Source organism: Podarcis filfolensis (genome assembly GCF_964270895.1).
Source record: "Podarcis filfolensis genome assembly, chromosome: 2".
Classification (NCBI taxonomy): domain Eukaryota; kingdom Metazoa; phylum Chordata; class Lepidosauria; order Squamata; family Lacertidae; genus Podarcis; species Podarcis filfolensis.
In genome coordinates this window covers 10,442,024-10,460,031 of record NC_139605.1, presented here as the reverse complement: position 1 = coordinate 10,460,031, position 18,008 = coordinate 10,442,024, and the positions used below count along the sequence as shown (strand labels likewise).

The 18,008-nt window shown below is 47.8% G+C and overlaps 3 protein-coding genes across 3 annotated transcripts in view; all 3 read left to right on the top strand.

Annotated features, from left to right (window-relative positions):
- Positions 1-834: 834 nt before the first annotated feature.
- Positions 835-18,008, top strand: part of LOC310756734 (uncharacterized protein) — a 39,243-nt gene continuing 22,069 nt past the window's right edge. Inside the window, exons 1-3 of the mRNA XM_083601371.1 lie at positions 835-933; positions 2,629-3,009; positions 3,401-3,587. Of these exons, the coding sequence (XP_083457497.1) occupies positions 2,644-3,009; positions 3,401-3,587 (553 nt within the window). The 5' untranslated portion in view covers positions 835-933; positions 2,629-2,643. The remainder of the gene's footprint in view (positions 934-2,628; positions 3,010-3,400; positions 3,588-18,008) is intronic.
- The window catches only part of LOC310756526 (uncharacterized protein), an 82,615-nt gene continuing 66,289 nt past the window's right edge, over positions 1,683-18,008 (top strand). Inside the window, exon 1 of the mRNA XM_083600754.1 lies at positions 1,683-1,709. The gene's annotated coding sequence lies outside the window, so the exon portion shown is untranslated. The remainder of the gene's footprint in view (positions 1,710-18,008) is intronic.
- On the top strand, positions 5,693-6,869 carry LOC310757252 (uncharacterized protein; the record flags this gene model as incomplete). The annotated part of the gene is made up of 2 exons (XM_083602540.1): positions 5,693-5,847; positions 6,436-6,869. The coding sequence occupies exons 1-2, from the start codon at positions 5,700-5,702 to the stop codon at positions 6,867-6,869; spliced, it is 582 nt and encodes a 193-aa protein (XP_083458666.1). The 5' UTR covers positions 5,693-5,699.

Here is an 18,008-nt window from a genome sequence, read left to right as displayed (position 1 = left end):
CCCGTAGGTACGAGGGTCCTAGGCCGTGAAGGGCTTTAAAGGTCAAAAGCAGCACCTTAAATCTGACCCTGTACTCCACCAGGAGCCAGTGCAGCTTGAAAAGTACTGGGTGAATATGCTCCCATGGCAGAGACCCCGTGAGGAGCCTGGCTGCAGCATTCTGCACCCGCTGGAGTTTCTGGGACAGCTTCAAGGGCAGCCCCACGTAGAGCAAATTACAGTAGTCAAGCCTGGAGGTGACCGTCGTATGGATCACTGTGGCCATGTCGGGGCGGAAAAGGTAAGGGACCAACTGCTTGATGACAACAAAAGGGTATAGAAAGGGGAAGTTTTTGGGTTTCTCTAAAAACCATCGGACTATTGTGTACACAATTTCAAGGTAAAATTACACTTTATTTCCGCTTTTTCTTACATGGGACTCGAACTCACAACCTTGAGATAAAGCACCTCACGCTCTACCGACTGAGCTAAGACAATAAGACAACTCAGTGATTTGTGGACACGGGGACACAGATGGCGGCGTGTGAACATCCCTAGAGAAGGGTGCAAAAAGCTTGTTCCCTGCTGCTCCAGACCTAGGAATGGACCAGATCTCATCGGGCTAATCCATTTGCCCCGACAGCTAAGAGCAGAACCTCGAGGATCAGAAGCAGCGGGCTGCAAATTCGAGGGCAGGGGAAGCAGCAGGGCGGTCTCGCAGCCCTCGCCTTGCAAGGAGGCGCATCCGGCCTTGCAGCCTCCCAGGGCCCAACCCACAGCCAGCGAACTCCGATGCTCAGAGAGGCAGGAAACGGGGCCAGGCAGGGGGACTCGAGAGCGGCTGCACTTTCCTGTCCCCCGCCGAGGAGAGCGGAGGAGCAGCGGGCAGTGGCCTGGCGAGTTTCCCCGGAGTGGAGCCGGATTCCGGTGCAGGGACGGAGCGAGGAGTCCGAGGTGCAGGAGGCGGGGGGGGGGCAGGAGCGGGAGGAGGAGGGGGAGAGCACGTGCGCCTGGCAGGATCAGGCCCCGAGTGGAGTCAGAGACTGCAGGGCGCCCCCCAACCGGGCAGGAAGGGGAAGGGGCGCAGCTGAGGGGCAGGGCATCTGCAGGAGGGCACAGGGGCAAACATCTCTGGCTCAGGCTGGCACGGACCCTGCCGGAGACCCTGGGGAGCTGCTCCCTTCAGTCCTGAGCTCAAGGGGCAGAATGAGGGGTCCAAGGCAGCTGCTGCTTCCCGATGGACGATGCATATAGTCGCTCACGGATCAGCGGCGTAGCTGGGGCTTTTGCCGCCCCTCTCCCTATCCCTCAGCAGGGAGCCCCGTCCGCTTCCACGGTCCTCCCCACGGCGGACAGGGAAGGGGAGGCAGGGGGGAATGGAAGAGCAGTGCAGCACGGGGGGGGGGCTCTTACTGTGTAGCCCCCTGACACCCTTTGCAGACCACTACCCCTGCCCCCCTTCCTCTGCCAGTGCCATTGATAAATCTAGCGCCCTCATTTGTGAATTGGTCTGATCGCCTTTGAAAGCTCTCTTTGCCACCACCATCACCGCATCTTGTGGCAATGATGTCCATCAGATTCATTTAGCAAGGAAATGGCTTCTTTTGTCTTCCCCTCATCAAGGTACACTCTGCCTACACATGGAGGTTCTGTTGTTCTGTCAAGGCTAATAAAACATTAATAGATCTATTTCCCGGAGAACGCATCTGATCTTTTCCCAAGCTATCAAAGTTAGTGACCTCTTGTGTCTGCGTGTAAATAAGTGAGAGAGGCTTAAGCCTGTTTCATTAATGGTTTTATTTCCACCTTAGTAAGGCAGCAGAGTTTTGAGATGAAGGCTGAGGGTTGAAGTGGGTGACAGTTTTGAGAATGCAGAGGAAAGGAGGATTCTTAAGAAGTGTGGCATATGGAAATGAATTAATGATAATAAATACGGTGAAGACAGTTAAAGGGAAATTAATTAAAGGGCAATTAAAGGGAAATTAAAGGGCAATTAAAGGGAAATTAAAGGGCAATTAAAGGGAAATCTCATTGCAGTTTGTGTCCATAGGATATTGAGAACATTAATTCTGTAGATCCAGGAGTTCTCTCCTCTTGATAGTCTCAGATTTGATTGTTCTTTCTGATAGAGCAGGAGGAACATTTATGGGCTTAAAGCTGCATTGATTCTGGAGGCCACATTCCAGTGAGCTTTGTGGCCAATGTATGCACATGCATGCGCACACAGAAAAGAGATGCAGACCATAAAGTCACAGGCACACACACCAGAAGTGCTGCACGCAATCACCAGACATGCCATCTAGCATACATACAAGTCTTGCAAACACAATCAGCATGTTTAGACCTTCCAACCCCAGTGCTGGGGTGGAGGAGAAATAAGAGCACAAGAAGACCCTGCTGAATTAGCAATGAGATCTGTGGAAAAAAGACCTTTCTGATTGTTCTTTAGAAATCCTCTTTAAAGAGCAGCCAGAGAGATCATTTATTTCTAGAGCAGAGCTTTTACCCCATTTCAGCACTGTGCTGATTTGTAGTGAAATTGGAGTTTAAAAGTTCTCTCTAAGGGCCCTTTAGGCACCATTCTCTCCAGGACAGACAGAGATCTTCATCCTATGATCAGATCAGGAGATGTGTTTATTTATTTTCCAGCAGGGTGGCGTAAAAATGGAATTGCAGAGACCCAGGAGACCCATTCAAAGGGAGAGACTGGAGTGCAAAGGAAAGAAACCTCCTGCCGGCCAAGTTGGGACCATCAGGGATCTTCTGCCTCAAGCAGATTTACGTCAAATTAAGCAGGAGGCAGAGGAGGGGCAGCCGCAGCAGCACTGGGAGGCCCAGAAGCAGGATTTCCTGAAGACGATGCAACCCCCTCGTTCAAAGTGGGAAACCCCACAGGCTCCCAGTCCTCCCCACTCCGGGGATGGTGTCCTCTCCTTCAGGGGAGCTGCAGATGCCAGTCGGAGGCCCAGTGGGAGAGCAGGGGGGACAGACCAGACCCTGCTCCCAGACACTGAGGGACTTCTGGGAAAGGTAAGTGCTCTCCTCTCACCTGGGTTTCCAGCACCTGGAAGTCACAGGTCCACTGCCTCTAGACATGGAGGTTCTGTTTAGCTATGGTGGTGAATATTCTTTCTTCTCCATGCAAGGGCAACCCATGTATTCAAAGCAGTCCTTTGCAGATTAACTCTTAAGTTCTATGGGGTCTACACTCAGTCCACTAATGTGCATACCATGCCAGCCTTAGGAAGGGAGGTTGGACAGGCAGGTAAAAGGAATTGCCAAAGGTGTTTCAAAATGGGTGGGGGCTCTTGGGGAAGGGGTGCCCAATTGGGGCTTCTCCAGGGGCAGCAGAATGTCTTGGGCAGGAGAATCCCTGCAGGGGCTCTCAGACTCCCTTGGCTTCTTCTTCCCTCCCTCCCAGGAAGCTGCAACTTGCTCTGGCTTCTGGGCTCCTCAGGAAGCTGAACCTGCAAACCTAGCTGAGACTGAACCTGCAACCCTGGCCAGGATGGAAGGAGGAAGATGGACGGTTGACCTGGTCAGGCTGTCTCCCGCATCCCTCCCCACAACCTCTGAGCATTCTCTCCCAGGACCCTTGGAGAAATCTGGTGAGTTCCAGGGGAGAGCAGATGGGGACAGGGATAGATGGATGGTGGAGGGAGAAAGAGGAAAAGATGGAGAGGAGACAAATGGAAGGAAGTTCCTGACATTAAGAAGGAAGAGGTGAAGCCTTCTCCAAAGCAGCTCTTTGTTTCTTGAATCCTTTTCCTAAAGTAGTGGGGGCAGATTTTCTTCCTCCAGGCTTTGAAATCTTAGGTGTTATTTCCACGGCAGGAATAATTGATGGTAATGATGTTGCACACCAATCCTGAAAAATGGGTGAAAAAATGTTTCCCATAATTATTTATAATTAATGTACATAAATTGTTCCTATTACTCTTATTTGTTATAGACAGGGTCAGATACATTCCACCAGCATCAAAACACAATAGATGCATCCACCTCCCCAGTTTGGTGGGCTTAAGGGACAAAGGACCCGTTATCATGATACACAATTCCTGGGGCTGGAGGCTCTACACTTAGGATTGGGCATATAAAGTCCAAGAGCGTCTGGTATTATAAGCAAATTGTGCAAAATTGCCAATCTTACAGACTGGGGTTGTGAGAGTGAGTGAGTGAGTGAGTGAGTGAGATAATAATTTATAGCGCCCCTGTGTAATGGCTTGGTTCTCCCGCACAGACGTGAAACAACTCCAGTAATAATTATCTCAGGCTTAATGCTCAAACTCATAAATCACTGTGGAGCTCAGTCTTCGGCCTATTCATCCCAGCTTGCAGTTGCCGAGTCCTCCAGCAAAGAAGCCCCCACTTTCGCTTTCTTTTCCCCTCTTCTCGCAGATTCTCTCGAGCCTACGATTTTTTGGACAGGCTATTTCGGGGGCTCTGTGTCAGAGCTCAAACTGGAGATAACAGTCTGTGCCCCCACCCCCCGTCACCCCCTCTTCCTGCTCTTTGTTCTTTGCTCCTGCTGCAGCTTGGCTGCTCCTCCCCTGCTTCACATTCCAACCGAATCACATCTCTTGCGTTCTCAGGCTCTGTCAGCAGAGCCTCGAGAAGCTTGAGATTCACGGAGCTGACACCCTCTAATTTTGTCCGTCCCTGAGCTTCCATGGAGCTACTGTGGTACAACCTTGGTGCAAATTTCAAAATAAGTACACAAAGCCAACAAAGAGACTCAGAGGTTTATACAGGCACCAGCTTTCCTGGTCAAGAGTCCACTTTGTCAGACTGCACCCCACAAAAACTTAAGCCATAATACATTTATCAGCTTTTAAGGGCTGCAAAAGATGAATCAACAGAAGCGTAGTTCATCTATGGAATCCATCCTACAGGAGACAGTGAGAGCCAGTGACATGGATAGCTTGAAAGAAAAGATAAGACTGACGTCTCTGCTCTGCCCTCGTGGTCCTAGGCAATAATCCTTCTTGATACTAGTTTCTGGAAAGCACACGAAGACAGAGAAGACTCTTGTGCTCCAATCCTGCTTGCCGGTTTCCCACAGGCATCGGGTTGGCCTCTGTGAGAAGAGGATGCTGGACTAGGTGGGCCTTTGCCTGATCCAGCAGGCTCTTCTTAGGTTCCAATATATTGCAATATTTTTACAGTTACATGTAGCACTCAAGTTTTACTGATTTCACAAAGGAGACACTGTTACTTGAGCCTGAGATCATTTCCTCACTTGAAAAAGAAAAATACAGAGATGTGTCTAATAAGCTAATTCCACCATAGATTTGTATTATAAAATGATGGTGCTTTATTAAGTGTGAATGGAGTGCTCAGGTGTTGCTGTTGCCATTATCTCATCTGCTTTGCAAAAAAATTGGACCCTAGAGAGGACAGTGGAGATTGGAGACGGTGTTAAAATGAGAGAAAGTGCAGATAGGAATTGACATGTGTTCCATTCCTTTTTTGTCTTTCTTGAAAGTCTAACAGGATTCTCTTTCCTCCCAGACTCCCAAATAGGTGAGGAAGATGAAAGTCAGAATTCTATGGAGCCACCTGTCAATTCATTGGGAAGAACAAAGAAACTGAAGATACAACAACAAACTCACAAAGGAGAGAAACTATTTGAATGTATGAAGTGTGGAACGAGCTTTAGTCATAGTCAAGCACTTAGAATACATCAACGAACTCACACGGGTGAGAAGCCATTTAAATGTATGGAGTGCGGTAAGAGCTTCAGTCAAAGTGGACATCTTAGAATACACCAAAGTACTCACACAGGGGAGAAAACATTTGAATGTATTGAATGTGAAAAGAGCTTCAGTACCACTGGGAAACTTAGAATACATCAGCGAACTCACACGGGTGAGAAACCATTTAAATGTATGGAGTGCGGTAAGAGCTTCAGTCAAAGTGGACATCTTAGAATACATCAACAAACTCACACAGGGGAGAAACCATTTAAATGTTTTGAGTGTGGAAAGAGCTTCAGTGAAAGTGGGAAACTTAAATTACACCAACGAATTCACACGGGTGAGAAACCATTTAAATGTATTGAATGTAGAAGGAGCTTCAGTGAAAGTGGAGCACTTAGAATACACCAACGAATTCACACGGGTGAGAAACCATTTAAATGTATGGAGTGCAGTAAGAGCTTCAGTCGAAGTGGAACACTTAGACGTCATCTACGAATACACACGGAGAATAAACCATTTAAATGTATTGAATGTGGAAAGAGCTTCAGTGAAAGTGGAGCACTTAGAATACACCAACGAATTCACACAGGTGAGAAACCATTTAAATGTATGGAGTGCGGTAAGAGCTTCAGTGATAGTGGATCACTTAGAATACACCAACGTACTCACACGGGAGAGAAACCATTTAAATGTATTGAATGTGGAAAGAGCTTCAGTGAAAGTGGACATCTTAGAAGACACCAACGAACTCATACAGGGGAAAAACCATTTAAATGTATAGAATGTGGAAAGAGCTTCAGTGATAGTGGATCACTTAGAAGACATCAACAAACTCACACAGGGGAGAAACCATTTAAATGTATTGAATGTGGAAAGAGCTACAGTCAAAGTGGAGGCCTTAGAATACACCAACGAACTCACACAGGGGAGAAACCATTTAAATGTATGGAATGTGGAAAGAGCTACAGTCGAAGTGACGAACTTAAAATACACCAACGAACTCACACTGGGGAAAAACCATTTAAATGTATAGAATGTGGAAAGAGCTTCAGTGAGAGTGGATCACTTAGAATACACCAACGAACTCACACAGGGGAGAAACCATTTAAATGTATGCAGTGTGGAAAGAGCTTCCATGAAAGTGGAGCACTTAGAAGACATCAACAAACTCACACGGGAGAAACCATTTGAATGTGTGGGTTGTGGAAAGAGCTTCAGTCGAAGTGGGACACTTAGAAGACATCAACGAACTCACACAGGGGAGAAACCATTTAAATGTATGGAATGTGGAAAGAGCTACAGTCGAAGTGGAGAACTTAAAATACACCAACGAATTCACACTGGGGAAAAACCATTTAAATGTATGGAATGTGGAAAGAGCTTCAGTGAGAGTGGATCACTTAGAATACACCAACGAACTCACACAGGGGAGAAACCATTGAAATGTATGCAGTGTGGAAAGAGCTTCCGTGAAAGTGGAGCACTTAGAAGACATCAACAAACTCACACAGGGGAGAAACCATTTAAATGTATGGAATGTGGAAAGAGCTACAGTGATAGTGGATCACTTAGAAGACATCAACAAACTCACACAGGGGAGAAACCATTTAAATGTATGCAGTGTGGAAAGAGCTTCCATGAAAGTGGAGCACTTAGAATACATCAACGAACTCACACGGAGGAGAAACAAATTAAATACAAATAAATAAATACTCTCATACAAATAATCTCTCATACAAAAAATCTCTCAAGAAAATAAATTATTGCTGAATTCTAAAATATCAGAACAAGAGGTTGAAGGTGCCATATAGACTATGCAACTGGGAAAATCTCCAGGGCCCGATGGATTAACCTCCAAATATTACAGAACTCTGAAGGACTATTTGATTCAACCACTAAAGGAGGTTTGAAATGAAATCATGGAGGGGAAAAAGGCGCCGGAGTCGTGGAAAGAAGCCTTCATCACACTTATACCTAAAATTGAGTCTGAGAAGACACAACTTAAGAACTATCCTCCCATATCCCTGCTTAATGTGGATTACAACATTTTTGCTGATATTCTGGCTAAAAGACTTAAAAAAGTTTTAGCAGAAATGATACATAAAGACCAGGCTGGCTTTCTCCCTGGTAGACATTTGTCTGATAATATGAGAAATGTAATTAACTTTTTGGAAAAGTTACAAGTGAATATTAATACAAAAGCGGTTTTGATATTCGTAGATGCGGAGAAAGCCTTTGACAATATTTCTTGGATTTTTATGAAGAAAAATCTGCAGGGGATGGGGGTTGGACAATTTTGAAAATGGTATAGGTGCGATTTATTCTGAACAAAAGGCTAAACTTATAGTTAATAACATAGTGACAGAAGAATTTAAAATTGAGAAAGGGACACGACAAGGCTGCCCAATTTCCCCACTGCTCTTTATTTCGGTCCTGGAGGTTTTGCTAAACATGATAAGAAGGGACCAGCTGATTCATGGTGTTCAGGTCGGAGCAAAACAATATAAACTTGAAGCCTTTGCAGATGATCTTGTATTGACATTACAAGAGCCAGTACCTAGTACCAAAAGGGCTTTAGAATTAATCCAGGAGTTTGGTCATGTGGCAGGCTTTAAGTTAAACAAGTTAAAAACTAAGGTTTTGGAGAAAAACTTGACGCCAATGGAGAGAGAGAGGTTTCAGAAAGAGACAGATTTGACATTAGTAAAGAAGGTAAAATACTTGGGGGTGAATATGACTGCTAAGAATGCAAATTTATTTAAAGATAATTATGAGAAATGCTGGTCAGAAGTGAAGAAGGATTTAGAGATTTGGTTGAATTTGAAGCTTTCCTTGTTGGGTCGGATTGCTGTCATTAAGATGAATGTATTGCCGAGAATGTTGTTTTTGTTTCAATCATTACAAATTATTGACAAGATGGACTGTTTCAAGAGGTGGCAAAGAGATATCTCTAGATTTGTCTGGCAGGGCAAAAAGCCCAGAATAAAATTTAAGATACTTACTGATGCTAAAGACAGAGGGGGGTTTGCCCTGCCGGACTTTAAACTTTATTATGAATCAGCAGCTTTTTGCTGGTTGAAGGAATGGCTACTTCTTGAGAACACTGACATCCTAGATCTTGAAGGCTATGATAATGTATTTGGGTGGCATGCATATTTGTGGTATGGCAAGGTTAAAGTGCATAAAGCATTCAAAAACCATATTGTCAGGAAAGCACTATTTAATGTCTGGACAAGATATAAAGACTTTTTGGAGAACAAAACCCCAAGGTGGTTATCACCTATGGAAGCGAAAGCTATGAAAAAACTTAATATGGAGGCAAAATGGCCAAAGTATTGTGAAATTTTGGAACAGGATGGTAACAAGCTGAAATTGCAGAGTTATGAGAAGCTCAAAGGGAAGGTGCGAGACTGGTTACATTATTTTCAAATAAGAGAGGTTTACAACCAAGACAAAAAAATTGGTTTTCAGGTGGAAAAATCAAAGTTGGAAACAGAATTGTTAGAACCCAATGCTAAGATATTATCAAGAATGTATAATTTGCTGTTGAAATGGAGTACTGAGGAAGAAACGGTAAAATCTGCTATGATTAAATGGGCACAAGATATTGGTCATAATATTTTGTTTGCCGACTGGGAGCAGTTGTGGGCCACTGGGAGTAAATTTACGGCATGTAATGCCTTAAGAGAGAATATTATGAAAATGATGTATAGGTGGTACATGACCCCAGTCAAGCTTGCAAAAATATACCATTTGCCCGATAATAAATGTTGGAAATGTAAAGAAATTGAAGGTACATTCTTTCACCTTTGGTGGACGTGCCCGAGGATTAAGGCTTTCTGGGAGATGATTTATAATGAAATAAAAAAGGTATTTAAGTATACTTTCGTGAAGAAACCAGAGGCCTTTCTCCTGGGCATAGTCGGCCAATTGGTGTTAAAGAAGGATAGAACTTTTTTTATGTACGCTACAGCAGCAGCAAGAATACTCATTGCAAAGTATTGGAAGACACAAGAATTACCCACCTTGGAAGAATGGCAGATGCAAGTAATCGACTATATGGAAATGGCTGAGATGACTGGCAGAATCCGAGACCAGGGAGAAGAGTTGGTGGAAGAAGATTGGAGGAAATTTAAAATTTATTTACAGAAGTATTGTAAAATGTATGAATGCTGATGACATTGAAATAAAATGAAAGGGTTCTAGTAATAAGAGATAAAAATTTGAAATTTGGGAGGTAAAATATATAAGGACAAAGTAGTAGGATATGAATTTGCTGAACTAATTGCTAAAAAGGGATATAAAAAAGGGAGGCGTGAGGAAGTCAGGAAAATAAGTTAATTGAAGATAAATAATTAGAAAAGAGTGATTTGTGTTTTTTCTTATTCTATTTTTTGTGTGTTGACTGTTCTTTTTTCCCTCATGTTAAATGTGTGTATTTTATGTATTGTGAAAGTTTGTATTGTTGTGTTTTATATTGTTTTTCTGTGTTTTTATTGTCCTATTTTTCTATTGTTAAACTTAATAAAAATATTATTTTACAAAATAATAATAATAAAAGTTTATAGTGGCACCAGCTTTCCTGGTCAAGAGTCCACTTTGTCAGGCTGCAGCCCACAAAAGCTTAGGCCATAATATATTTTTCAGCTTTTAAGGGCTGCAAAAGATGAATAAACAGAAGCGTAGTTCATCTATGGAATATATCCTACAGGAGACAGTGACAGCCAGCAACATGGATAGTTTGAAGAAAAGGATAAGACTGACGTCTCTGCTCTGCCCTGGTCCAGGCAACAATGCTTCTTAATACTAGTTTCTGGAAAGCACACGAAGGCAGAGAAGACTCTTGTGCTCCAGTCCTGCTTGCCGGTTTCCCACAGGTATCTGGTTGGCCTCTGTGAGAAGAGGATGCTGGACTAGGTGGGCCTTTGCCTGATCCAGCAGGCTCTTCTTAGGTTCCAATATATTGCAATATTTTTACAGTTACATGTAGCACTTAAATTTTACTTATTTCACAAGGAGACACTGTTACTTGAGCCTGAGATCATTTCTTCACTTCAGAAAGAAAAAATAGATGTGTCTAATAAGCCACTTCCACCACAGATCTGTGTAATGGTTCTAGGGGTTGCTCGTGCGTAAGTTGCCGCCCCTCCTGGCTAGGTTGCCTGGTTGAACCCTTTCTGTCTGGACAGCCTCTCACCCGTGGCTGTCTCAGTCGCTGGCAGAATCCATCAGTGGGCGTTTCTTGAACTTCTTCCAGCAAAGAAGTTCTTTGACGCCAAGTCTCCTCCAACTCTCCCTGCACAGAACTCTTCTGTGCAGGGAAGGTGTGGGCAGCGGAGTACCCGTGGTCTCCCCGCTTGTCTCCGGTGAAGAGTCCTGGAGCCTCCTCTCCGATTCCCCCATCTGCCCCCCTTCACCACTGGTGTTACGCTGATTTCCTTCCCCAGCAGATGGGCTGCCTCTCTCCCTACTGGGACCCTCTCTGGCATCCCTCTGGAGCCTTCCCTCTGCCTCTGGCTCCGATGGCAGTTCCCTGACATCCACCTCCCCCCCAGGACCCCCTCCACCCCCGGCCCGACCTTCTGATCCAACCTCGTCCCTTTCCTCAGCTGACGATGCGGGGAATCCCCTGAAGGAGCTGTTGCCATCCTCTGAGGATTCAAAACCCGCTTCCCACCCGCTCTGATCTCTTCCCGCGGGGTGGGCCTCCCAGTCTGATTCTTCTCCCTCTGACGCCTCCCCTCCCTCCTCTTCGGAGGCAGGAAAACCCACAAAGTCCTCTTCGTCGTCTGTGGTTCCAAATTCTTCCTCCCAGAATCTCGCTAGTGGTTCTGGTTTATCTGGGAACAGGCTGTGGAATTCTTCCACAAGATACCCGTCATTGATCGCCTCAGCGGGGACCCACGTGTTTTCTGACCTGGGTTCTCCCTTTGCATAAATCAAACCCTGCGTCCAGTCACGCTTCCCTTTGCGCAGCTCTGTTCAGAAGCTGATCTGGCAGGGTAGCAGAGTCGCAGCGGTCCTGTCCGTGTGAGATGAGGGATAAATCAAGTCCAGAGACAGTTCGGTTCTTATCTCTAGAAGCGTTTATTTACAAAGCAATAAAACCGTCCGAAACTTCAGACATTCTCTTCCGTGCTCCAGGAGCACACACGCAGCTTCTGCTGCTCACCGAGAAGTGAAACTGAGTGAGGAAACAGAAAGACTTTGTGCGTCACTTCTCTGCGACAAGCCCCTCCTTCTGCTCCCCCTCCTTTTCTTCTCAGACACAGGACACACCGGAGTACTGACCCTGTCAGTTCCAAACTCCACACCCCCTCTTGTCCTGCGTCTGGGGATAGTAGCCATCAAAGCTTTCCCCATACACAGACCCTCACAGAACTCCTCGTGCTTCTGGAAGGTTAATGGTTTTGTGAAACCATCAGCGAGGTTCTTTGTTGAGGGACAGTATTTCAGAGCAACTAGCCCCTCATGAACGCTCTGACACACATTTCGGAAGCGTATGTCCAAATGTTTGGTCCTCGCTTTGAATTGCCCTGTTTCAGCTAATTTAAGGCATGGTTGGTTGTCTTCATGCACCACAACGGGCTGACAATCCTCTTCACAGATTTCCTCGACCAAACACACATAGAACTCCAGTTCTCTGCAACCCTCTGATAGCGCACTGAACTCAGCTTCAGTGGATGAAAGCGCTATGAGACCTTGCTTCCGGGACCTCCACCCAATCACTGAGTCCCCAAACTTCACCACTAGGCCTGACACTGACTTGCGGTCCTCAAGGTTAGCCCAATCCGAATCCACCCAGGCGGTCAGCTTAACATCACCCTCAGCTGACATCTTGAGGCAAAAGTCTTTGGTATCTTGCAGGTAACGTAGCACCCGCTTAACACCATTCCAGGCCTGCACACTAGGACTTGAAGCCTCTCTACTGAGCAGATTGACAGCAAACGCTATGTCTGGTCTGCTCCACTGCGACAGATACAACAGACTACCCAGAGCTGACTGAAAGAGTTCAGTGTTTTCGAACACCACGCGTTCTACTTGCTGACACTCCTTCACGTACCCTGTCTCCATGGGTGATCTGGCACCTGCACAATCAGACATCCTGAACTTCTCAAGCAACTGCTCAATCTTACCTTTCTGGCGAAGCAAAAAACTTCCATCACTTGCTCTTGCGATTTCTACGCCTAGGTAGGACTTGACATCTCCAAGTTGCTTCAGCTTGAACCGCTTACCAAGCTCCTTAGCAAACTTCTCCACCTGTTCACTTGTCCTTGTCATCAACAAGATGTCATCAACAAACACCTGTGCCACTTGCTGTTGCAAGCCTGAATCTCTAATGTAAAGACAACTGTCTGCAAGAGATCTCTTAAAACCTAGCTTTTCTAAAGCTTCATGTAGACACATATTCCAATTCCTGGCAGATTGGCGTAACCCATAGATGGATTTGTGCAACCGCCACACGACGCCTGGCTCACTGACTTCGAACCCTGGAGGAGGACGCATGTACAACTCCTCCTGGAGATCTGAGTTCAGGTAGGCGACATCTACATCAAAATGGTTCACCTTCCAACCTCTCTGTGCTGCTATTGCCAACAGCATTCTCAAAGTCTCCGCCCTAGAAGTTGGCGAATAGACCTCTGTGAAGTGGACTCCGCGTCTCTGCGTAAATCCACGCGCCACTAATCTCGCTTTGTACTGTGGCTCTCCTGCTTCTGTGGGTTTGAGACGGTAAACCCATCTGCAGCCTACAGCTTGCTGGTTAGCCGGCAGCTGTGTGAGTGAGAACACTCCTAGAGACTCCATTGAGTTCATCTCCTTTTGCATCGCCTCATGCCATTTGCTGGCTTCTTCCCGAGGCAACTTCTGAACATCCTCAAAGGATTCAGGTTCACATCTAGCCACACCAACCCAGACACTCGTGGCTTCATACCTTTCAGGTGGCTTCCCTTTGGTTGATCTTGCTGACCTCCTCAGCGTGAATTCTGGAACTGCGCCTGATTCACCTGGATCAACCCTCCTTTCTTCCATGTCAGAATCATCCCCCTCTGACCTGCTGCGCCGTTTAGGGCGAACAGCTGGCCCTGCTGGCGAGGATGGTTCACTCCTTGGCTCAGACTTGACAGAGACCTGTGGAGGGGTCCCGGGACTCCCTTTTGGAGAGACACGGAGCATCTCCCTTGGAGATCCCTGCTCTGGACTCTGTGGCTGTGGACTGTGCTCATCAGCAACAGGTTCAGCCTCACCCTCCTCTTCCTCATCTGAGTCTACCAGAACATCCGGGTTTCCGTGAAGCCGCTTCCACCCACTCTGCTCGCAAAACTCAGCACTGCCGCTAATAAGCAGCTTGGACTGGTTGCCAGTAGGGTATGCGAAGCGCCACGCCTTTGAACCCGGCTCATAGCCTACAAAGATCATTTTCCTGGATCTTGGCTCCCCTTTCCTGCGCATGGCCTTTGGAATCAGAACCCAAGCTGTAGATCCAAAAGTGCGCAGAAAATGGACCTTCGGCTTTTTCCGATGAAGCAGAAAGTACGGTGTGTCCCCTACACTGGAATTGAACACTCTATTCTGCAGGAAACAAGCCGTTCGGAAACTTTCGGCCCAAAAGCGCTGTGGCAGACCTGAGTCTGCCAGCATAGCATTCGCTGACTCCTGCAGCGTGCGAAACTTCCTCTCTGCAACCCCATTTTGTTGCGGAGAGTGGGGGGCCGTCAGTCGATGACTGATACCCTTCTGCCTGAAGAACGATTGCAGCGCAGAACCTGTAAACTCCCCCCCACGATCGGACTGAAAGGAAACTATTTTGGTAGAGAACCGTAGTTCTACCGCTGTGATCCAATCCCTGATCAGTGCAGCTGCCTCTGACTTCTGTTGCAGTGCAAATAGCCAAGCATGTTTTGTAAAATCATCAACCAGAACCAAAACCCACTTAGAACCAGCTAACGAAGGTGTCGGCATGGGTCCCGACAAATCTGAATGAACAAGTTCAAAGGGTTTACTGGTTTTCCTCTCAGACCTGGGATATGAGCATGTTACAACCTTTGATTGCTTACAGGCTTGACAATCTAGGTATTTGTCACATGCCTTGAACCTGCACCCAATGGTGTTGTCTGCGGCCTTCTTCACATATGACCACCCTGCATGTCCAAACCTGCGATGCCATAGGTGTAAGCAATCATGGTGTGGTGGGACATTGGCACACTGCCCTTGGGCATCTTCAATGGACTCTCCACTAGCCCCATTTTCCACCAGCCCCATTTTCCCACCAGCCCCATTTTCAATGGGCAACTCGACCAGAAAAAGCGTGCCTCTTCTCTGGACACTGTGAATCTTCTTCCCATTCCTGTAGAAGGAACACACATTGTTAGAAAACAAAACATCAAAACCAGCAGCCATAAGGGCTGGCACACTTAGAAGACAGTGGGCAAGCTCTGGTACCACAAAAGCTTCTATCCAATGGTCTATGAAAGAGCAATAAAGAAGACCAGTTTCAGTCAGTGGTCTTTGAGACCCATCAGCCAAAGTAACATAACGTCCAGTTTTAACTGTCTTGCAGTTCCTCAAATGCCCAGACGATGTCACTAAACAATGCGAGGCGCCTGAATCGATGACGAGAGATAAAGAGTGTCTCTGGTTGTTTTCCACAGATGCCAAGGCGTTGCTAGCACTCCCATCGGTTGCCATGGCGACAGCCTCTCCCGGGCTAAGGCTCTTGTCTTTTCTCAGAGACGCTAGCGCAGCTGTGAGGTGGTGATAAGAAGCCTTGTCTTTGTTTTTCTCCCCGCCTGCAGCTTTCCCACGTCGTTGCTGGGAACCTGCCCTGGGAACCTGCTTTGTTGACATTCCACGCTGGCCAGTGTCCTTGGCAGCCTGGGCCTCTAGCGGATGCTTCCCAGCGCTGTTGGACATCGCCTCAAAGCACAAACAACTTTCGAAGCCTTTCGCTTTCTCAGAGCTCTTGGAATGGCCTGCCTGGCCTGCCCCCCCACAGCCTTTTGGGGTGCAGCCTGCGCTCTCTTCCACAGCTCTCAGCTGCTCTCCAGCACACAGGGGTGTCGAAGCAGAGAAACAGCTTCCCGGAACAGCCCCCTCTGGGCTTGGTGCTCTCTCTGGGCATCTTCTAGCCCCCTCTGATGTGGCTCCCACTCCGGCCTGGAGCTTGCTCCCTTGGCCCTCGGCTTCCTCCCGGCCCTTGGCTCCTGCTGAGCCTTCACACAGACTCCTCAGCACCTGCCAAGCGGCCTCAGCCGACTCAACGCCCTCCAGGTGGGGCAACAGCAAAGCGTCCACACTTGCTTTCAGCAGGCAAAGCTCTCTCTGCTCTCTCTCACTCAGCAGAGCAGTAGCTTGCATGGGTGGGGCCGGCTCCTTCTGGGCTAAACTCCAGAGCCCTGTGGCCACAAACCACCCCCTTGCTCCTCTTGACCAGGCCTCCCAGTTGGCCCCATTTAGCCTCTCACCGGGGTAGCTCTCTTGGCTCTGCTGTGCCTGTGCAGCAGCCATTCTGCCTCCCCCCGGGGCTTCAGCGTACTCACAAGTTTGCCAGCAAGCCGGACCTCCGAAGCAGCCGTTCCTTCTGGCTCTTGGCTCCTCTCCCCGGCATCTCCCACTGCCCTTGCCTGGCAGCAGATCACAGCAAATCGACGCTGGCAGCCTTCTCCCTTCTCACACTTATCAGGAAACACGACACGTCCATAACCTTTGCATAAATCAAACCCTGCGTCCAGTCACGCTTCCCTTTGCGCAGCTCTGTTCAGAAGCTGATCTGGCAGGGTAGCAGAGTCGCAGCGGTCCTGTCCGTGTGAGATGAGGGATAAATCAAGTCCAGAGACAGTTCGGTTCTTATCTCTAGAAGCGTTTATTTACAAAGCAATAAAACCGTCCGAAACTTCAGACATTCTCTTCCGTGCTCCAGGAGCACACACGCAGCTTCTGCTGCTCACCGAGAAGTGAAACTGAGTGAGGAAACAGAAAGACTTTGTGCGTCACTTCTCTGCGACAAGCCCCTCCTTCTGCTCCCCCTCCTTTTCTTCTCAGACACAGGACACACCGGAGTACTGACCCTGTCAGTTCCAAACTCCACACTCCCTCCCAAGCTACCAAGTACTCCACCGGACGCCCTCGCCACCTTGAATTGAGTATTTCCGTAGCTTGGTTGTGGTGTTCCCTCTCCTCTACTCTCGGGTGGGTGGTGACTCCTGCCTCCCACCCGGGAAATTCCCGCCCCTCCCTGTACGGTGAGAGTAGGGACCTATGGAACACCAGGTGTATCTTCATGCTGTCAGGCAACTTGAGCTTGAATGCCACGGGGTTCACCTGCTGTGTTACCTCAAAAGGTCCCAGCCTCCTTGGCTGCAACTTCTTGCACCTTCCCTTCAGGGGTAACCCTTGGGTTAACAACCACACCCGGTCTCCCACCCATATGGCCTCCCCCTCCCGACGGTGCTTGTCTGCCTGCCTCTTGTAAACTTCCTTGGCCCGCTCCAAGTTCATCTTGAGTTGCTGGTGCAAGACCTCCATTTCTTCCACAAACTGCTCTGCCGCAGGTACACTCCATCCTTCCTCCCCCCTCCCCAGAAGGCCCTGGGGTGACACCCATAATTGGCCATGAACGGGCTCATTCCCGTGGACACATGTTCAGCGTTATTGTACGCAAATTCAGCCAGCGCTAGTTTCTCTAGTTCTGTCTCTCGCTGACGCAGCAGCGTAGGTATTGCTGGAGTATACTGTTCGCTCTTTCTGCTTGCCCGTTGGTTTCCGGGTGTCTCGCCGTCGAGAAGCCCACCTCGACCTGCAGCAAGCTCATGAGCTTCCTCCAGAACCGGGAAGTAAATTGTTTCCCGTGATCCGAGATGACCCTCGAGGGAGTCCCATGCAGCCTGAAGATGTGATCCACAAACAACCTGGCTGTCTCCTCTGCCGTCACCGCATGTGAGCAAGCTATGAAATGGCACATCTTCGTCAGTAGATCGACTACTACCATGACTGCTGTCTTCCCCCTTGACTTGGGCAAATTTGTCATAAAATCAATGGACACCACCTCCCAGGGTCTTCCCGGCGTGGGCAAGGGTTCCAGTAACCCTGCGGGGGCAGCCCTCTCCCCCTTTGCCCTCTGGCAGCGGTCGCACCCCCGTACATATTCCCGTACATCTTCCCTCACCCTTGGCCACCATAACTGCCTGGTGACGAGCAGCATGGTTTTGTGCTGTCCAAAGTGCCCAGCTGTTGGGTTGTCGTGGAGTTGAGTACCTTTCCCCTCAATGTCTCCCCCGGTACATACAGCGCCCCCTTATAGTACAGTAGCCCTTCCTTTTCCTCAAACCCTCC